General features: G+C 43.4%; 1 protein-coding gene across 1 annotated transcript; it reads right to left on the bottom strand.

Annotated features, from left to right (window-relative positions):
* Positions 1-1,055: 1,055 nt before the first annotated feature.
* LOC113306473 lies at positions 1,056-16,969 on the bottom strand. The gene is made up of 13 exons (XM_026555402.1): positions 16,891-16,969; positions 16,702-16,785; positions 16,506-16,603; positions 16,307-16,405; positions 16,170-16,238; positions 15,604-15,966; positions 15,311-15,527; positions 14,834-15,205; positions 14,422-14,626; positions 13,947-14,239; positions 8,075-8,279; positions 7,590-7,892; positions 1,056-1,230 (listed from the first exon to the last, which is right to left on the bottom strand). Exons 1-13 carry the CDS (start codon positions 16,967-16,969, stop codon positions 1,056-1,058), a joined length of 2,562 nt encoding a protein of 853 aa, XP_026411187.1.
* Between the last annotated feature and the right edge of the window lie 365 nt (positions 16,970-17,334).

Raw genomic sequence — 17,334 nt, 5'->3', positions numbered from 1 at the left:
CCGCACCACCGTGCCAACGGCATACCATGCCAGCCACATCTTTGCGCCAAAGGCATGCCAGCCGTATCACCGTGCCAACGGCATGCCATGCTAGCTACATCTCCGCGCCAAAGGCATGCCAACCATGCCAGCCGCACCACTGTGCCAACGACATACCATGCCGGCCATATCTCCGCGCCAAAGGCATGCCAACCATGCCATCCGCACCACCTTGCCAATGGTATTCCATTCCAGCCACATCTCCGCGCCAAAGGCATGCCAGCCACACCACCGTGCCAATGGCATACCATGCCATCCACATCTCTGCACCAAAGGCATGCCAACCATTCCAGGCGCGCCTGGTGGGCCCGGAGATATGTATAAAATTAAGCGCAGAGAAACGCGGGCCTACAGTAATACCGCAAGTGCACGGTCGTCAGTTGTAGCTCGTGCAAGTACGGGTCGATCCACAGAGACTGGGAGTGTTTTGTAGTGTTCTAGCTATTTGGGCTCTAAATTGCTATTGTTGGGCTTTGATTACCCTTTGAATAAATTGGGCCTAATGGGTTTGTTTTTAACAATGAAATGAACTGAGCTTGGGCTCAGTTGGTCTTTGAAATGTAAATGGGCTTGTGATTGAAGTTGGCTTTGGCCTTATTCCTAAGAATGAACTGGGCCTCAGTCTTTGAGTTAGGCTTTTGGGTTAAGCCCACAGTTGAATGGTTTGGGCCTCAGTTATGTACACAGTAGAGTGGGCTTAACTTCACCCAATGATGAAATGGGCTTCAACTTTTGGTTCAAACCTGGGCTTGGTATTGAACTGGACCTATAGCCAAGCAATGAACTGGGCTTGGTTTCAGTGAACTGATTTGAGCTTTGGGGAGGAAGCAGCAGCAGTAGTGGTAGCAGGGCAGCTGCAAGGGAAGTGGAGTGGCAGCCACAGGAGAAGAAGCAGCAGCCAAGTAGGAAGGAAAAGGCAGCTGCACAAGTAGGAAGGAAAGCAATGCAGCAGCAGCACAAGCAGTGGTAGCAGACAGCTGCAAGAGAAGTGGAGTGGCAGCAGCAGCTGCAGAAACTCAGATGCAGGAGGCAGTGGAAGGAGACAGCTGCAGTAGCAGTGCTGCACAAGCAATGCAAGGCAAGTGCACAGCAACAGGGGAAGGAACAGAGTTGCTGGCTAGGAAGGCAACAGGAGAAGAAGTGGCAGCAGCACAAGGCAATGCAAGTAGTAGTAGCAAGAACAGCAACCAACTAGAATGCAGTAACAAGAACAAGGAGAAACAAAAGAGAAGAAAGAGCAAATAGTGGCAGTGAAACAAACTAACAAAAATCAAATCAACCAAGGCTGTTGGCCAAGGGCAGGGAAGATGGTGAAACTGAAATGGTGACAATGCAAGGCCAAGGGAAGAATACAAGCATACAAAAAGAATGGGAAGAGAATTAGCTTGCTATGAGCACTAATTTCTCCCAATGCTCAATCACATCAGTGCATCCTAAGCATACAAAAATGGAATGGCAAGATAATCAGATTGCTATGAGCACTGATTTCTTCCATTACTCAATCAATTCAGTGCTTCAAAGGTATCTAGCCTAGCATTCCATCAAACTAACAGTGAATTAAAAACAACAGTTGAGCTAGACATGGCACTAACATGACAAATTAAAATTAAACAGGAACACATTAAACAGGAAATTAAAACATGAAATTAACAAGAACATAACAAACATTTAAACTACTAAACAGAGAATTAAAATTGCCAAACAAGAACCCTAAAAATTAACAGTGCAATTAAAATTGGAATTAAACCAAAAAATTGAAATTAAACCTAATTGGTAACTTGGCTAGTCCAAGAACAAGTTTTAACAGTGATACCCAACCCTCAATTTATACAAAAAAGGAATGACGAACCCTAATTCCCAAAACCGAGAAAACTAGGGTTAGGGTTTACCTAAAATTCTTCACCCACGTCGACGACCCATGCTCTCTTCTTGTTCCTCCTGCTCTTCCCATGCTTCTATTGCTTCTTCTTCCATCTCTGTCATGCCTATAACTCTATTTCCCTAATTTCAAAACCCTAAATTTGAGAGGGTTTGTGAAACTAGCGAAATAGGCTAATAGGATGGATGGGTTTCGATGTCTTTGATGTAGGGTGGCTATGGTGTTTGGTGATGAAGCGGCAGTGGCAGAGGTGGTGTTCTGGTGGTGGCAGGACATGGTGTCTCTGCAAATGTCGGGGAAGAAGGAGCTCAGTTGATTTTGGGAGAAGGGATGCGTTTGTTTAGGGTGTAGGTGTTCGGTCGCTAGGGTGTGAGGCGGGATCATCTGAAGTTGATGCGCAGCGAGGAGATCCGTTGGATAATCAGTTACTAATTGAATCGAACGGCACGATGTAAACAAGCTCTGAGCGACCGTTGGATTAGGTGATACAACGAAGCTGACGGCTCCAGATGGGGTTAGGTGCTGTAGTGTAAGGCGGAGATATCAAACTTTGATGAACAGCAAGGGAGCAACCGTTGGATTCAACTACCATCTAATCGGAAGGCTTGGAATTTCAGCGCTGTGGTGCTTGGCAGAGACTTCAGATTTTGATGCTCTATGAAGGAGCGACCATCGGATGCTTCTGAGAGCTGATCTGATGGCTGAGAACGGAGGCGTTTTTGTGTGTAGAAAATGAGGTTGTGTGCACCATTCTTCGCGGCTTCCTTGCGTGATTTCTCCCGGCTTTTCACTACTTTTCTGCTCTTTTCCGCTCCGCAAGTCATCCAGACTTTATTTATTACCTAAAAATGCAAAATTAAGTAAGAAAAATATTTATTCTTGAAAACAATGAAAATACAGAATATGGGATAAAATGTAGAATTAATGCATAAAAGATGAGTTAAGTGCCAACAAAAAGGGATAAATATATACATTATTTGGCACTCATCAGCGCCATCGGGCCAATGACATGCCATGCCAGCCACATCTCCGCGCCAAAGGCATGCAAACCATGCTAGCCGCACCATCATGCCTATGGCATGCCATGCCAGCCACATCTCCGCACCAAAGGCATGCCAACCATGCCAACCATACCATCGTGCCAATGGCATGCCATGCCAGCCACATCTCTGCGCCAAAGGCATGCCAACCATGCCAGCCGCGCCATCGTGCCAATGGCATGCCATGTCAGCCACATCTACGCGCCAAAGGCATGCCAACCATGCCAGCCGCATCACCGTGCCAACGGCATGCCATGCCATCCACATCTCCGCGCCAAAGGCATGCCAACCATGCCAGCCGCACCACCGTGCCAATGGCATGCCATGCCGGCAACATCTCCGCGACAAAGGCATGCCAACCATGTCAGCCACACCATCGTTCCAATGGCATGACATGCCAGCCACATCTCCGCGCCAAAGGCATGCCAACCATGCCAGCCGTGCCATCGTGCCAATAGCATGCCATGCCAGCCACATTCCACGTCAATGGCATGCCAACCATGCCAACCGCACCAATGTTCCAACGACATGCCATGCCATCCGCATCTCCGTGCCAAAGGTATGTCAACCATGCCATGCCAGCCACATCTCCGCGCCAAAGGAATGCCAATCATGCCAGCCGCACCATCGTACCAACGGCATACCATGCCGGCCACATCTCCGTGCCAAAGGCATGCCAACCATGCCATCAACACCATTGTGCCAATGGCATGCCATGCCATCCACATCTGCGCGCCAAAGGCATGCTAACCATGCCAGCCACACAACCGTGCAAATGACATGCCATGCCAGCCACTTCTCCGCGCCAAAGGAATGCCAACCATGCCAGTCGCCCCATCGGGCCAATGGCATGCCATGCCAGCCACATCTCATCGCCAAATACATTCCAACCATGCCAGCCGCATCACCGTGCCAACGGCATGCCATGCCAGCCACATCTCCACCCCAAAGGCATTCCAACCATGCCAGCCGTACCACCGTGCCAACGGCATGCCATGCCATCCACATATCCGCGCCAAAGGCATGCCAATCATGCTAGCCACACCACCGTGCCAATGGCATGCCATGCCAGCCACATCTCCGCGCCAAAGGCATGCCAACCATGACATCCGCACCACCGTGCCAACGGCATACCATGTCGGCCACATCTCCATGCCAAATGCATGCCAACCATGCCAGCCGCACCACCGTGCCAACGGCATGCCATGCCATCCACATCTCCGCGCCAAAGGCATGCCAACCATGTCAGCCACACCACCGCGCCAATGTCATGCCATGCCATCCACATCTCCGTGCCAAAGGCCTGCCAACCATGCCAGCCGCGCCATCGTGCCAATGGCATTCCATGACAGCCACATATCCGCGCCAAAGGCATGCCAACCATGCCAGGCGCACCATCGTTCCAATGGCATGCCATGCCAGCCACATCTTTGTACCAAAGGCATGCCAACCATGCCAGCTGCACCATCGTGCCAATGGCATGCCATTCCAGCCACATCTCCGCGCCAAAGGCATGCCAACCATGCCAGCCGCACCATCGTGCCAATGGCATGCCATGCCAGGCACATCTCCGCCCAAAGGCATGCCAACCCTGCCATCCACGCCAATGGCATGCTATCCCTGCCAGCCATGCTGGCCAAACCCTAATTTGGTCGTGCCCAAAACATTTCCAAAGCCATGCCGGTCATGCCTCCATGCCGCTGGCTACCAAACGAAGGGTTGCAACAATTAACGGCCACCCTTCCTTCTGAGATGCAAATCTTAGCCGTACAAGTTCGCCACCAAACACGTGGAAACTTTTGTCCCAATGCCAAACCCTAATTTGGCCACGCCAAAGCCATGCCGGCCATGCCACCATGTCGCTGGCTGCCAACATCCCTCCTGAATTTTACTTTTGGGCTGTATTCACCTCCCGAGCTAGCTCAAAACCTAAATATTTCCCTAGTAGGAGATAGGAAATTCTTTTCCGTCCAGAATGGAGGGGCAGACCATCAAAATTCGAGTCCGTACGAGAATTCTACGGCGATTCTAGTAAAGGGGGTTAATTAGGGTTTCAGCATACCAAACCCTAATTTAGACAAAGCCGCACGCTACCAGGGGATTCCTTCCAAGCCGCACGCTACCAGAGGCTCCTTTCCAAGCCGCAAGGGCTTCCCTTCCTAGTCTCAAGCTCTTCCCTTCCAAGCCGCAAGCGACTTCCTTCCAAGACGCACACTGCAAGCGATTCCCTTACAAGCCACAAGCGACTCTCTTCCAAGCCGCACACTGCCAGCGGCTCCACTTAAAGCCAAATCCATGTCGGCCATGCAACCATACCGCTGGATGCCAAACGGAAGGTAGCCACGATCAACGGCTACCCTTCCCCCTAAGATGCAGATCTCAGCCGTACAAACTTTCTAGCAAACGACTTGTGTCAATCTCTTGTCTACGGTGCCAACTCTTGTCCACGGTGTCAAAACCCTAATTTGGCCATGCCAAAGCCATGCCGGCCATGCCTCCATGCCGCTGGCTGCCAAACGAAGGTTGCAACAATCAACGGATACCGTTCCTTCTGAGATGCAAATCTCAGTCGTACAAGTTCGTCACCGAACCGGCAAGCCTTTCATTTTAACTTGCCAAACAATAGCAACATGCTACACGTTTTCCACAAAAACACTTGAGACATCAAAACATGTCACAAACTGGGGGATGCTCATTAGGGTATTGGTCTGGCGGTTTACAGTGTGCGGCGTGCAATACGCCCATTACAGGAAAGTGACATAAGAGTGAGGCGGTTAGTAAATACAAGAAGTAATGGTGAAACGTTTCCTTCATTATGGAAACATCCATTCCAGGCGTTATCCGTTACCGTTTTCTTCCATTACTCAACCGTTTCCACTTCTTAGGAGGCCATGGTACGTTTTGTTGCAACTTGTATAAATAGGTCTCACCTATTTCCACCAAATACAAGTTTTGATCAAGAGCATACAACACTGAGAATTCACTTGTTATCTTCCCAATCTGCTAGTGTTTCACTTTCTCATACAAGTCGTCAAACAACTACTCTTCCGGAATAAACTATTCTGGTCTCAACACTCTCTTCGCTTCCCTCTCTAAGATCAACTCTTCTCATTCACTTTGTGACCGAAGCAAGTCTGGAACGGCAATTTCTTGGTTTAGGCCGGATTTGTACAGATTGATCTCTCGAATCAAAGTATTCCCTTGCAGTACATTGTTTAGGGTTTAGACTCGTTTCTCACACACACATCCGAAATTACCAAAATCCACAGAAACTGTTTTCACCCTCAAACAGCGATTTAAGCACAATGTGTAGGAGGCGACCATAAGCCCTAACGCGCATCATATTGGGAAAATCCTGGAAAAGTTACTAATATTGGGGCGAAACAAAAGCTTATATGCTCGAGGCCAGTGAGAACGAACAACTCAGCAAATAAGTTCTCCGGAAAGGGGTGTAGAAATATAACCAGTGGAGTAGAAGGAGTTCTTGTATTGGATACACTCGGTCCCGAGTAAACCCACCTAGGGTGTGGTCTTCTACCCAAAATCCATATCGGCGGAGGGAATGAGATCACGAAAATAATTGATTGTCGCGTAACTGTATCGGAGGAGCCTAAACGGAATGGTTAGGGGTGACCTCATTGAAAGGGAAACTCAGGGGGAATTAAAGGGACGGCACCCTCCACTAGGGAGATGAATTGTGTCAAGACGGCAATGTATTTGGGCTTGTACTCACGGGAGTATTTAAGGCATGCCGCAATGTCGCAAATACAACCTTAGGAGGTAACAATACGATATAAGGCTATATCAAAGGCCAATGACTCGCAAACTGAGATTTCGGTGCCCAATATATTGAAGCCCATGCCCAAGGCGACCATAAGTCCTTTAAGTTCTATATATGCGGGGAAGGCAAAATAAGACCTTACATAGGAGGCAAAGTAAGAAACTTCGTCAAAGCTCACGCGAATACAAATCTCAAAAGAGCATGATGAAAGCTGAGGCATCACAGCCACGAAGTGCACGATCAAAAGACACGGCAAAACACAGAGGGAGAAACATTATCAACAGCTCGACAACCAAATAAGGGGAAAGTATAAATTTAACTTTCTCCTAAATTTAATATTCACATAATTCTGATATTCTCATAATCATGAATCCGGTATTCGTATAAGTCATGGACTATTATTCGCACTCTACCCCTTTTCGCAACATTACTTAGTTCACATAAGTAAATACTCGCACCATTCACATGACATATTTTGTATTATACCAAGCATATTATTTAAGACAATAACCCTCCCTCGAAGGTGGATAGCAGAGGCAAGTATGGGAATACTTAAATTTACATTCTTTCCACCTCCTTAGTCAGATACCTTAAACACTTTAAAGCATGCTTTCATATAGCCGAGGCATATTTAATAGGTTGACATAAGATTACTGACATTATATTAAGAATAGATGGCATTGGTATTTCAGTTACTTGTCCTATTTCCATACTTTTGAGCACAGAAAAGAAAATGCAATTGGAAAGTCATGTTATGCCCCACAAGCTTGGGAGAGCCCAGAAACCATTCACACAGTAAAAGAGAGAAATTTTTAAAAATAATAGCCTGATCATGCGAAGGAGAAACAACTTGGGAAGACTCTCCAATTTTGGTTCGCGGAATATCAGACATATCGCCCTTAAGAGACGAATCAGGTTCTTGATTGCAGTCTTTGGGGCATGTTCAGTTTCTGCTCGCGGGATTTTTTCCTGATCATTCTCCACATCTTCAGCAACTTGAGGTTCTTGGTGTTCGCCTTGGTCACCTTCAACATCTATTTCATTGATTTCACCCTCAGAGTTAGCATCGTCTCCATCAGTTTCGCCTTCTAAATTAGACTGCTCTCCCTCGGATCCATTCTCTACTTCGCTCTCAATAACTTCTTCCTCATCGCTTGACCCAAATTCAACAGGTTCATCCCAGGCACGGGAACAGGAGGAAACTCTTTGATAGAAAACCCATTTTCGGTGGTAATCAAGTCAACAACTTCTCGAGAAACCTTTTTACATTGCCTCTACATTTGATGACCAACATTAATAAGAAGAACCTTCTTGTGGCGCTTCAACAATGCATACCTAGCATCCATGCGCTCCTTGTACTCTTCAGCACCATTCCTTGTCTGAACAAGCTCATCATTCACCAAAGCAAGCCTGTTAGTAAGTTCAGCCACTTGATGCGAGGAAGATCCACCATCGCCTATGATCGTCTCCAACTCTTGTTGAGATTTCTCAAACTTCTCCCTAAGCTCACTCAGCTCGGCCTTCAGATTTTTCTCATTTTCTGCGAAAAACAAAAACAAATTAGAATCAACGACAGTTAAAGCCAAGGAGAATCACAAAGATTAATGCAGACTATTAAAGAAACCTTCTTTATGAACGAGTACAGAATCTAGAGTTTTTTTGTGCTGCTCCTGCTAGCTGACATATATAACAGCCTTGACCTTGTTTTCCTAAATATCTCCTAAGGCTTTCTCAAAATCATCATATCCCTCAATCTTAAGGCGATCGCGAATTTTCTCAATAATCGCGTGAAGTTCAAGATTTTCGTCCCGACAATCTTGAAAGGATTTCACCCCATCCTCAACGATCTTATCCTTGTCGGTTGACAAAGTCTCTTTATCCTCTTTCAAAATTTTGGCATCCCCTTTGGTTAGCGACATTGAAAATATTCCAACATTCTCCCCCTATTTTCAAAAACCATAAAACAAAGTTAAAACTTTTAAATCAGAGTGACTGCATCACCGAAGTGACTGCCTACGTACCCGAGTGGGATCAAGCCAACATAGTTCAAGCACAATTGAGACTAAGCATCATCGTTGAAATCAACACATAAATGATAGGTATTTTTTGGATTTGAACCTTCACTTAGTGTAAGAAACTCAAAGCCTTATCGAGGTTCTATGGTGAAACCAGTCTTGAACCAAGTACCCCTTATGATAAAACCGGAGTCTCCACACATATTGATTTCATAAAATCATGTGTTCTGTAGCCAAGCACGTTAATGGCCATGTGCTTATATCCTTGTTCATGAGTCTTCTTTAGAGAACAGTCTTCTTCTCTTAGGAAACGGCCTTATTTCCATACTCATATAGGTAAGTCTCGAAGGTGTTTCTGCGATACACCTTTTACTAATCATAGACTCATTAAGGATTTACATCCATCCTATTTTCTTGCAGAAACCAGCACTAATAAGAAATGGGAAGTTTTTATATTAGTGCTCCATAATCCACATCCATAACTTGTTGGTACCACATTGAACCTTGTTTATCCTTTTCAAAACATAGGTTGGGTTTCTGCTATGGGAGATCAAACTTCCTTCACAGACCTTAGTCCCATTTCTTTCCTTTTTATTGAAACCACTGAACTTGGTAGACTTTTCGTAAATGGGTCTGCCAAATTCCTCTTTGATTCAATAAAGTTAACCGTAACTACTCCCCTCTTGAGTAGTTGCCTAACCATGTAGTGTCTAAGACTTGCATGTCTAGACTTTCCATTATAAGTCTTATTAGAGACATTATAGATTGTAGCTTGATTATCACAATTAATCAAGACCGCCGGAGTTGGCTTCTTCCAAAAAGGAATTTCCATAAGTAGGTTTCTAAGCCAATCTGCCTCCTTACATGCATCAGTTAAAGCTATCAATTCTGACAACATTGTTGAATCAGAAATACAAGTCTGCTTCTTGGAACTCCAAGACACAGCAGCACCCCCTAATGTAAAAATCCATCCAGAAGTTGACTTGGAATTTGATTCTACATTGTTCCAGTTAGCATCGCTGTACCCCTCTAGTGCAGCGGGATAGCCTTGGTAATGCAAACCAAAATTTATTGTTCCTTTCAAGTAAGCCATAACTCTTGAAACTGCTTTCCAGTGTTCATATCCTGGATTACTTGAGAAACGACATAATATTCCCACGGCTTGGGCTATGTCCGGTCTTGTGCAATGCATAGCGTACATAAGACTCCCAATAACACTAGAATACTCAAGTTGAGCATGAGTACGGCCGGTGTTCTTCATTAACTTGATAGTATGGTCTAAAGGAGTAGGTGCTGGATTGTCATCAAAGTGACCATATTTCTTGAGAAATTTCTCAATATAATGAGATTGAGTTAAAACCAACTCATCTCCCTTTCTTAGGATCTTAATTCCCAAGATTACATCAGCCTCTCCTAAATCCTTCATATCAAAGTTAGAACTAAGAAACTTCTTTGTTTCTTCCACAACAGATATGTCAGACCCAAAGATTAACATATCATCAACATACAAACAGAGAATCACACAACCAGAACTATCATGCTTACTATAGATACATTTGTCCGCATCATTCACCACAAAACCATATGACAAAACTACTTTATCAAACTTCTCATGCCATTGCATAGGGGCTTGCTTCAAACCATAGAGAGATTTCACTAACTTGCAAACTTTCTTCTCTTGGCCTGGTAATATGAAACCTTCAGGTTGTTCCATATATATCTCTTCTTCTAAATCCCCATTTAGAAAAGCAGTTTTGACATCCATTTGATGCACAACCAACTTATGAATAGAAGCAAGTGCAATCAAGCAACGAATGGATGAGATGCGGGCAACAGGAGCATATGTATCAAAGTAATCAATACCATGTCTTTGTTTATAACCCTTGGCAACTAGCCTTGCCTTAAACTTATCAACTTCACCATCAGCTCTCAACTTTCTCTTGAATATCCATTTACTTCCTATTGCTTTAGCACCAGGAGGTAAATTTACTAATACCCAAGTCCCGTTAGTCAAAAGCGAATGCTTTTCATCATTGATGGCTTCTTTCCAGAAATTTGCATCTCTAGAACTCATGGCTTCAGCATAAGTTTTAGGGTCATCATCAGTATGCATAACATACTGGTTAACACTAAGAATTCTATTCTTATTTGCCTCTACAAGGTAATAAATAAAGTTTGGATCAGGCTTTTTCTCAATCCTTCCTCTCTTACTCCTTCTAGGTTCGATATCTTCAGTAGGCACTGAAATATCATTGTCATGAGTAGGAGAGGGATTTTCATCATTGTTATCAATCTCCATAGGTTCTAGATCAGGTAACAATGGATTCTCCATGGGTTGCATTTGAGAACTGTTCCTATTTAAGTTCTCAAAGAATTCCACATCTACAGATTCTATAATCTCAAAAGTGTCAAGGTTTATAAATCTGTAGGTGATACTATTAAGAGAGTATCCCACAAAAGCACATTTATAAGCCCTGTTTCCCAACTTTGGTCTTTTGGGATCAGGCTTTCGAACATATGCTAAACAACCCCAGACTTTAAGTCTTCTCAAGTTTGGTTTCCTCTTAAACCACAACTCATAAGGAGAAACACTCTTCTTTTTCAAAGGAATTCTATTCAAAATATAACATGCAGACAACATAGCTTCACCCCACAAAGAATTAGGCAAACCAGAACTTATAAGCATGCAATTAACCATATCAATCAAAGTTCTTTTTTCCTTTCAGCCATACCATTTTGTTGAGGTGTGTAAGGTGCAGTACGTTGATGAACTAAACCATGCTCTTGACAAAAGGAATTAAATTCAGTAGGAAAGTATTCACCACCACGATCAGAACGTAAAATCTTAATTTTGTGCTCTAATTGTGTCTCTACTTCTGCTTTATAAATCCTAAATTTATCAAAGACTTCATCCTTAGATTTCATTAAATATGTATAAGCATATCTAGTACTATCTTCTATAAAAGTGACATAATACTTATTTCCACCACGAGTGGCAGAACCATGCAAATCACCCACATCACTATGTACTAATTCAAGTAAGGAAGAATTTCGTACTACAGACTTATGGGAAATTCTAGTTATCTTTGCTTGCACACATATTTCACATTTAGAAGCATGATCAAAATTGCAATCAGAAATCAAGCCTAATCGATTCATGTTTCTAAGAGAACCATAATTCACATGCCCTAATCTACCATGCCATAAATTAACAGAGTCAACAATATAAGCAGAACCATTATTTATTAAATTAAGCTTAATCATCCCATTACAAGCATATCCTTGTCCAACAAACACACCATTTTTGGACAACACAAACTTATTAGACTCATAGGTCGTCTTGAATCCAGCCTTCATAACAAGGTCGCCGGAAACAAGGTTCTTCACGATGTCAGGGACATGTAAAACATTAGTAAGAGTCACAGTCTTTCCCGAAGTAAACGAGAGTTCAACAGTGCCTTTCCCAATAACTTTGCTGCGTTGACCGTTTGCGGAGACAACATCGTTTCCTTCTCCACTAACCGGTTCGTATGTCTTGTAAAGATTTCTATCCTTACAGATATGGATGGTTGCACCATTGTCGTACCACCATCCACCCCCAGTTTCAGCAACAGCATTGGCGGCTTGCACCACGATCACAAGTTTGTCATCGACCATATTTGCCTCCTTTTTCTGGTTCTGCTGTTGTTTCTTTTTGAGACGACAGTCACGAGCAAAATGGCCGGGTTTGTCACAGAAGTAGCAAGGGCCGCCAGCGCCCTTCTTCTTACTCTTCTTGTTGGGATGCTTCTTAAACTGAGTATCATTCTTAGGTTTCAAGGAATTCGGTGTTTTAGATTCTTCTATGCTATTCACCTTAGAATGGTTTTCAGAATGTGGACTATCCTTAAGTTCTCGCTTACGAGAGTCCTCTTCTATGCGAAGATGACGTTGTAAGGCCTCTAAATCATAGTCAGTCTCAGCATGCTTAAGTTTCTTCTTATAACCATTCCAAGAAGGGGGGAGACGAGAAATAATAACCCCAACAACAAACGCAGAAACAAGATCAATTCCAGCATCCTTAAGATGATTAACTATGAGTAAAAGTTCACTGACCTGGGCAATGATTGACTTACTGTCAACCATCTTAAAATCCATGAAATTGCAAATCAGGAATTTCTTGTTGCTTGCTTCAGAAATCTTGTATTTGTTGTCAAGCGCAGTCCACAATCCCTTTGCAGTCCCAATACTCCGATGTGCATTGTACACATGTTTGTCCAGAGCATTCAAAATATGACCACGACACATGAAATCATCTTCCTGACGCTGCTTTCGTCTAGCCTTCAATTCCTCAGTGTCATTGTCAGTTGCAGCAGGAATTTCCTCCAATCCATCTTCAAGTATGTACCACAACTTGATGGTGATCAGGAAAAACTTCACAGTCTCTTGCCAACGGGTAAAACCTTCACCATCAAAACGTTCCAATCGAGTAAAGGTTTGGTTCATCACTTGCAGAGATTGAGCAGTAGCATTCGAATTCGAAGATTCACCCTCCATTGCCAGAAAATATTTGTCTAAAAACTGTTGGAAAAAATTGGGTTTCACAAAGGATGAATGACACAGAGAAGAAAGTGTTGCACTCCAAAACTTTCAAGGCTTGTATAAATTTCTTTTAGACAAATATTTCTACCCTCCCAATAACAATTGGCGATTACAACAGGTATGCGAAATATTGCCTTCAGGATACAATGAAAGCCCTGCAACGAAAACTGAATTCAAGGTTTGTACCCCTTGATTCAATCAAGAACACACAAAGAGATTTCTGATTTCTGATGATGCTTTTTGAAACAGAGAAAACGGATTGATTTTTCTTATATGTTAAACGAAACTGGGAGAAGCTATTTATAAAGGGTTTTGCACCTGTTGGGAATAGGTTTTTTTATTCGCCAACAGGTTTCTATTCACGAACCGTCAGGTTCCTTCATCAACAGACATCAATGGTGTCTTTTGGATTCGAAATTTTCGAACAGGCTTTTATCGGCCAAATAAAACCTTCAGTTCAAAAATTCTTCCGGGGGCGTTGCCCCCTTGAAACCCCCACCAGGGGCGGTCTCCCCTGGACCCCCACGCCCAGAAACCATTCACACAGTAAAAGAGAGAAATTTTTAAAAATAATAGCCTGATCATGCGAAGGAGAAACAACTTGGGAAGACTCTCCAATTTTGGTTCGCGGAATATCAGACATATCTCCCTTAAGAGACGAATCAGGTTCTTGATTGCAGTCTTTGGGGCATGTTCAGTTTCTGCTCGCGGGATTTTTTCCTGATCATTCTCCACATCTTCAGCAACTTGAGGTTCTTGGTGTTCGCCTTGGTCACCTTCAACATCTATTTCATTGGTTTCACCCTCAGAGTTAGCATCGTCTCCATCAGTTTCGCCTTCTAAATTAGACTGCTCTCCCTCGGATCCATTCTCTACTTCGCTCTCAATAACTTCTTCCTCATCGCTTGACCCAAATTCAACAGGTTCATCCCAGGCACGGGAACAGGAGGAAACTCTTTGATAGAAAACCCATTTTCGGTGGTAATCAAGTCAACAACTTCTCGAGAAACCTTTTTACATTGCCTCTACATTTGATGACCAACATTAATAAGAAGAACCTTCTTGTGGCGTTTCAACAATGCATACCTAGCATCCATGCGCTCCTTGTACTCTTCAGCACCATTCCTTGTCTGAACAAGATCATCATTCACCAAAGCAAGCCTGTTAGTAAGTTCAGCCACTTGATGCGAGGAAGATCCACCATCGCCTATGATCGTCTCCAACTCTTGTTGAGATTTCTCAAACTTCTCCCTAAGCTCACTCAGCTCGGCCTTCAGATTTTTCTCATTTTCTGCGAAAAACAAAAACAAATTAGAATCAACGACAGTTAAAGCCAAGGAGAATCACAAAGATTAATGCAGACTATTAAAGAAACCTTCTTTATGAACGAGTACAGAATCTAGAGTTTTTTTGTGCTGCTCCTGCTAGCTGACATATATAACAGCCTTGACCTTGTTTTCCTAAATATCTCCTAAGGCTTTCTGAAAATCATCATAGCCCTCAATATTAAGGCGATCGCGAATTTTCTCAATAATCGCGTGAAGTTCAAGATTTTCGTCCCGACAATCTTGAAGGGATTTCACCCCATCCTCAACGATCTTATCCTTGTCGGTTGACAAAGTCTCTTTATCCTCTTTCAAAATTTTGGCATCCCCCTTTAGAGTACAAACGCGAGACCTAAGAGATTCAATAATCGCAATTGATTTCCTAAAATTGAACTTAAGAATTTCATACTTTTGCCTAAGATATTCAATATCATCCACCTCAAATTTAGACATATCAAATTCTTCTCTAAGGTAATTGAAGTGATCCGGGAGGGCCTCCCTTTCTAAATTTGCAGCAGCCGCGAGGTCAGATAGATTGAAGACTTCTGCAAAGAATCTCACACCTTTCGACTAATAAAATTGTCCCTAAAAGACTAAGACCGAAACAATGCGAAAATAGGGAACAAGAGAATGTAAGTGCGGAAACCTACCAAGGAGCATAGTATTCTGAGCACGAAACATAGCAGGCCAGTTCGCGTTAGCGGTGGATTCACCTTCAAGCCTATCAGGATCCTTCTGAAGCAGAGAGACATCACCTTGCAAGTTTGAAACTTCAGCCTGAAGAGAAGAAAATTTTCCGGCCTGAGTACGGAGCAAGCCTACCGCCTTGCTGTAATTCTCAATTTGAGTAATATTGCGACATATGTTCTGAAAATTCAAAAGAAGGATATTAGATGGGGCGATGAAACTAACCTTAAGGACGAATGCGAAAATACTAACTTACCAGGTATTCAAGCGCGATGTGCTGTTTCGGGCTAAGTTCTGATGCAAACACCCACTCAGACTGAGTAGCGGCGACAGAAGATTGATGAGCAAGGTTCAACATCATCCCGCGAAGTTGAGAGAGACTAGGATCCGACACAGATAATTGGGCGATAGAAGCAATTTTAGAAGTAAAAGTCACGTCAACATCCTCAAGGGCAAAAGCACTGGAAGTTAAAGAATCTCCAATAGTCATCGCATCAGGAGAATGAACAGGCGAACCAATTACATCATGTGTATCATCAACGCGAGAGCTCTTTCCCTTGTCATCACCAGCACTAGAAGAAGGCTCGACAGAAAGACCAATCTCAGCGGAGGAAGACTCCTTGGCAGAGGGAATTTTTTAAGAACGCGAAGAGCTAGAGACCAAGGGATTCAACACATTTACTAAGGACTTATCCTTCGGCTTTTCTTTATATTTTCCCTTAGGTTGACTTTGGTGAGGTTCAGTAGTCTTCGCCTTTTTCGCTTTCGGCGAAATAGGAGAAATTCTACACTCAGTATTATCTTTGCTGGCCTCCTCATCACCTTCAGCTTCTTCCTCTTCGTTTCCTCGTCTTCTTCATCACTATAAGTCACCTCATCTTCCAAATCAACCTACAAACTAAGTACAATAAGAAAACTGAAGCAACAACGTTAATCAAAGAACGAGAAATATGTCTGACCTCTTTCGAGCGCGAAGATTTCTTCCCAGATTTCGCCTTGACAGATTTTTCCCTCTTCTTATCTGTCTTCCTTTTAAGAGAAGCAGCCTCCTTCTCCATCTGACGGCCAGGAAAGTTTATATAAGACTAAAGAGTGGTCACAAAGTGAGGACAATTTAACTGCAAAGCAATGGATAAAAAAAATAGATACCTATTTCACCATTTCAGGACAGTTGAATTTCCAAGAGCAATATTCAATAACGGAAGATAATCTACTAGGCTCGGTTAGCGACTCATCAGGACCAACGCGAGGATCTCCTTTAGAATTAAGACCCCACAGAAAAGGACCTTCTACAATAAGATGATACTTCATCCAGTTCGGATCGCTCGAAATAGGTTAAAATCATTGCTCTTACTATGCTGATCAACATCGCCCATGAGTTTTTCCTCACCCTCCGCTAACTTGGCTTTATTCAAGCGAACCCCCAACGCGAACCATCCTTAGTAACACAATGAATGACATATTGTTTAAAGAAAGATTCGACGGTGAGTCAGCAAGATCATATGGTTCCACCTTTTTCGGACAAAGGGACTTCCCCACACACCAGAAGTGTGAAGGGAAAATTCAAGAACAATACGAATCGCATCACTACCCAGTTGACAGGCTGCGCGAGGAGGATCCATTTTAGCAAGGATTTAATAAAATATAGGAATCTAGGAATTGTAGAGTGAAAGAGGAAGACTCGCCTTAAGTTGTCCAAGCGAGATAAGCATACGATTCGCGCTCCACTGTTCTCTAAGAATTATATCCTCATCCAACAGAGTGGTAGAGGATGAATCCCCTGGAACTGAGAGTGTGAAGCCTCTTTTCTTAAGCTCCCTTTGAAAACTTTCGAGATTTTCTACCGGTTTCTTGGTCGGCCTAGATTTGATAATGCGTAATTAGTATGGGAATACTAAACAAAAAACAAACAGAAGCTTGAAAAACAATAACAATGGCAGAAATAAAATCACAGAAACTATGATCATGTCATAGAAACGTAAAATGT

Source organism: Papaver somniferum, chromosome 8, assembly GCF_003573695.1.
Source record: "Papaver somniferum cultivar HN1 chromosome 8, ASM357369v1, whole genome shotgun sequence".
Lineage (NCBI taxonomy): Eukaryota > Viridiplantae > Streptophyta > Magnoliopsida > Ranunculales > Papaveraceae > Papaver > Papaver somniferum.
Note: the sequence above shows the minus strand (reverse complement) of the source record. Positions and strands in the feature narration are given on the sequence as shown.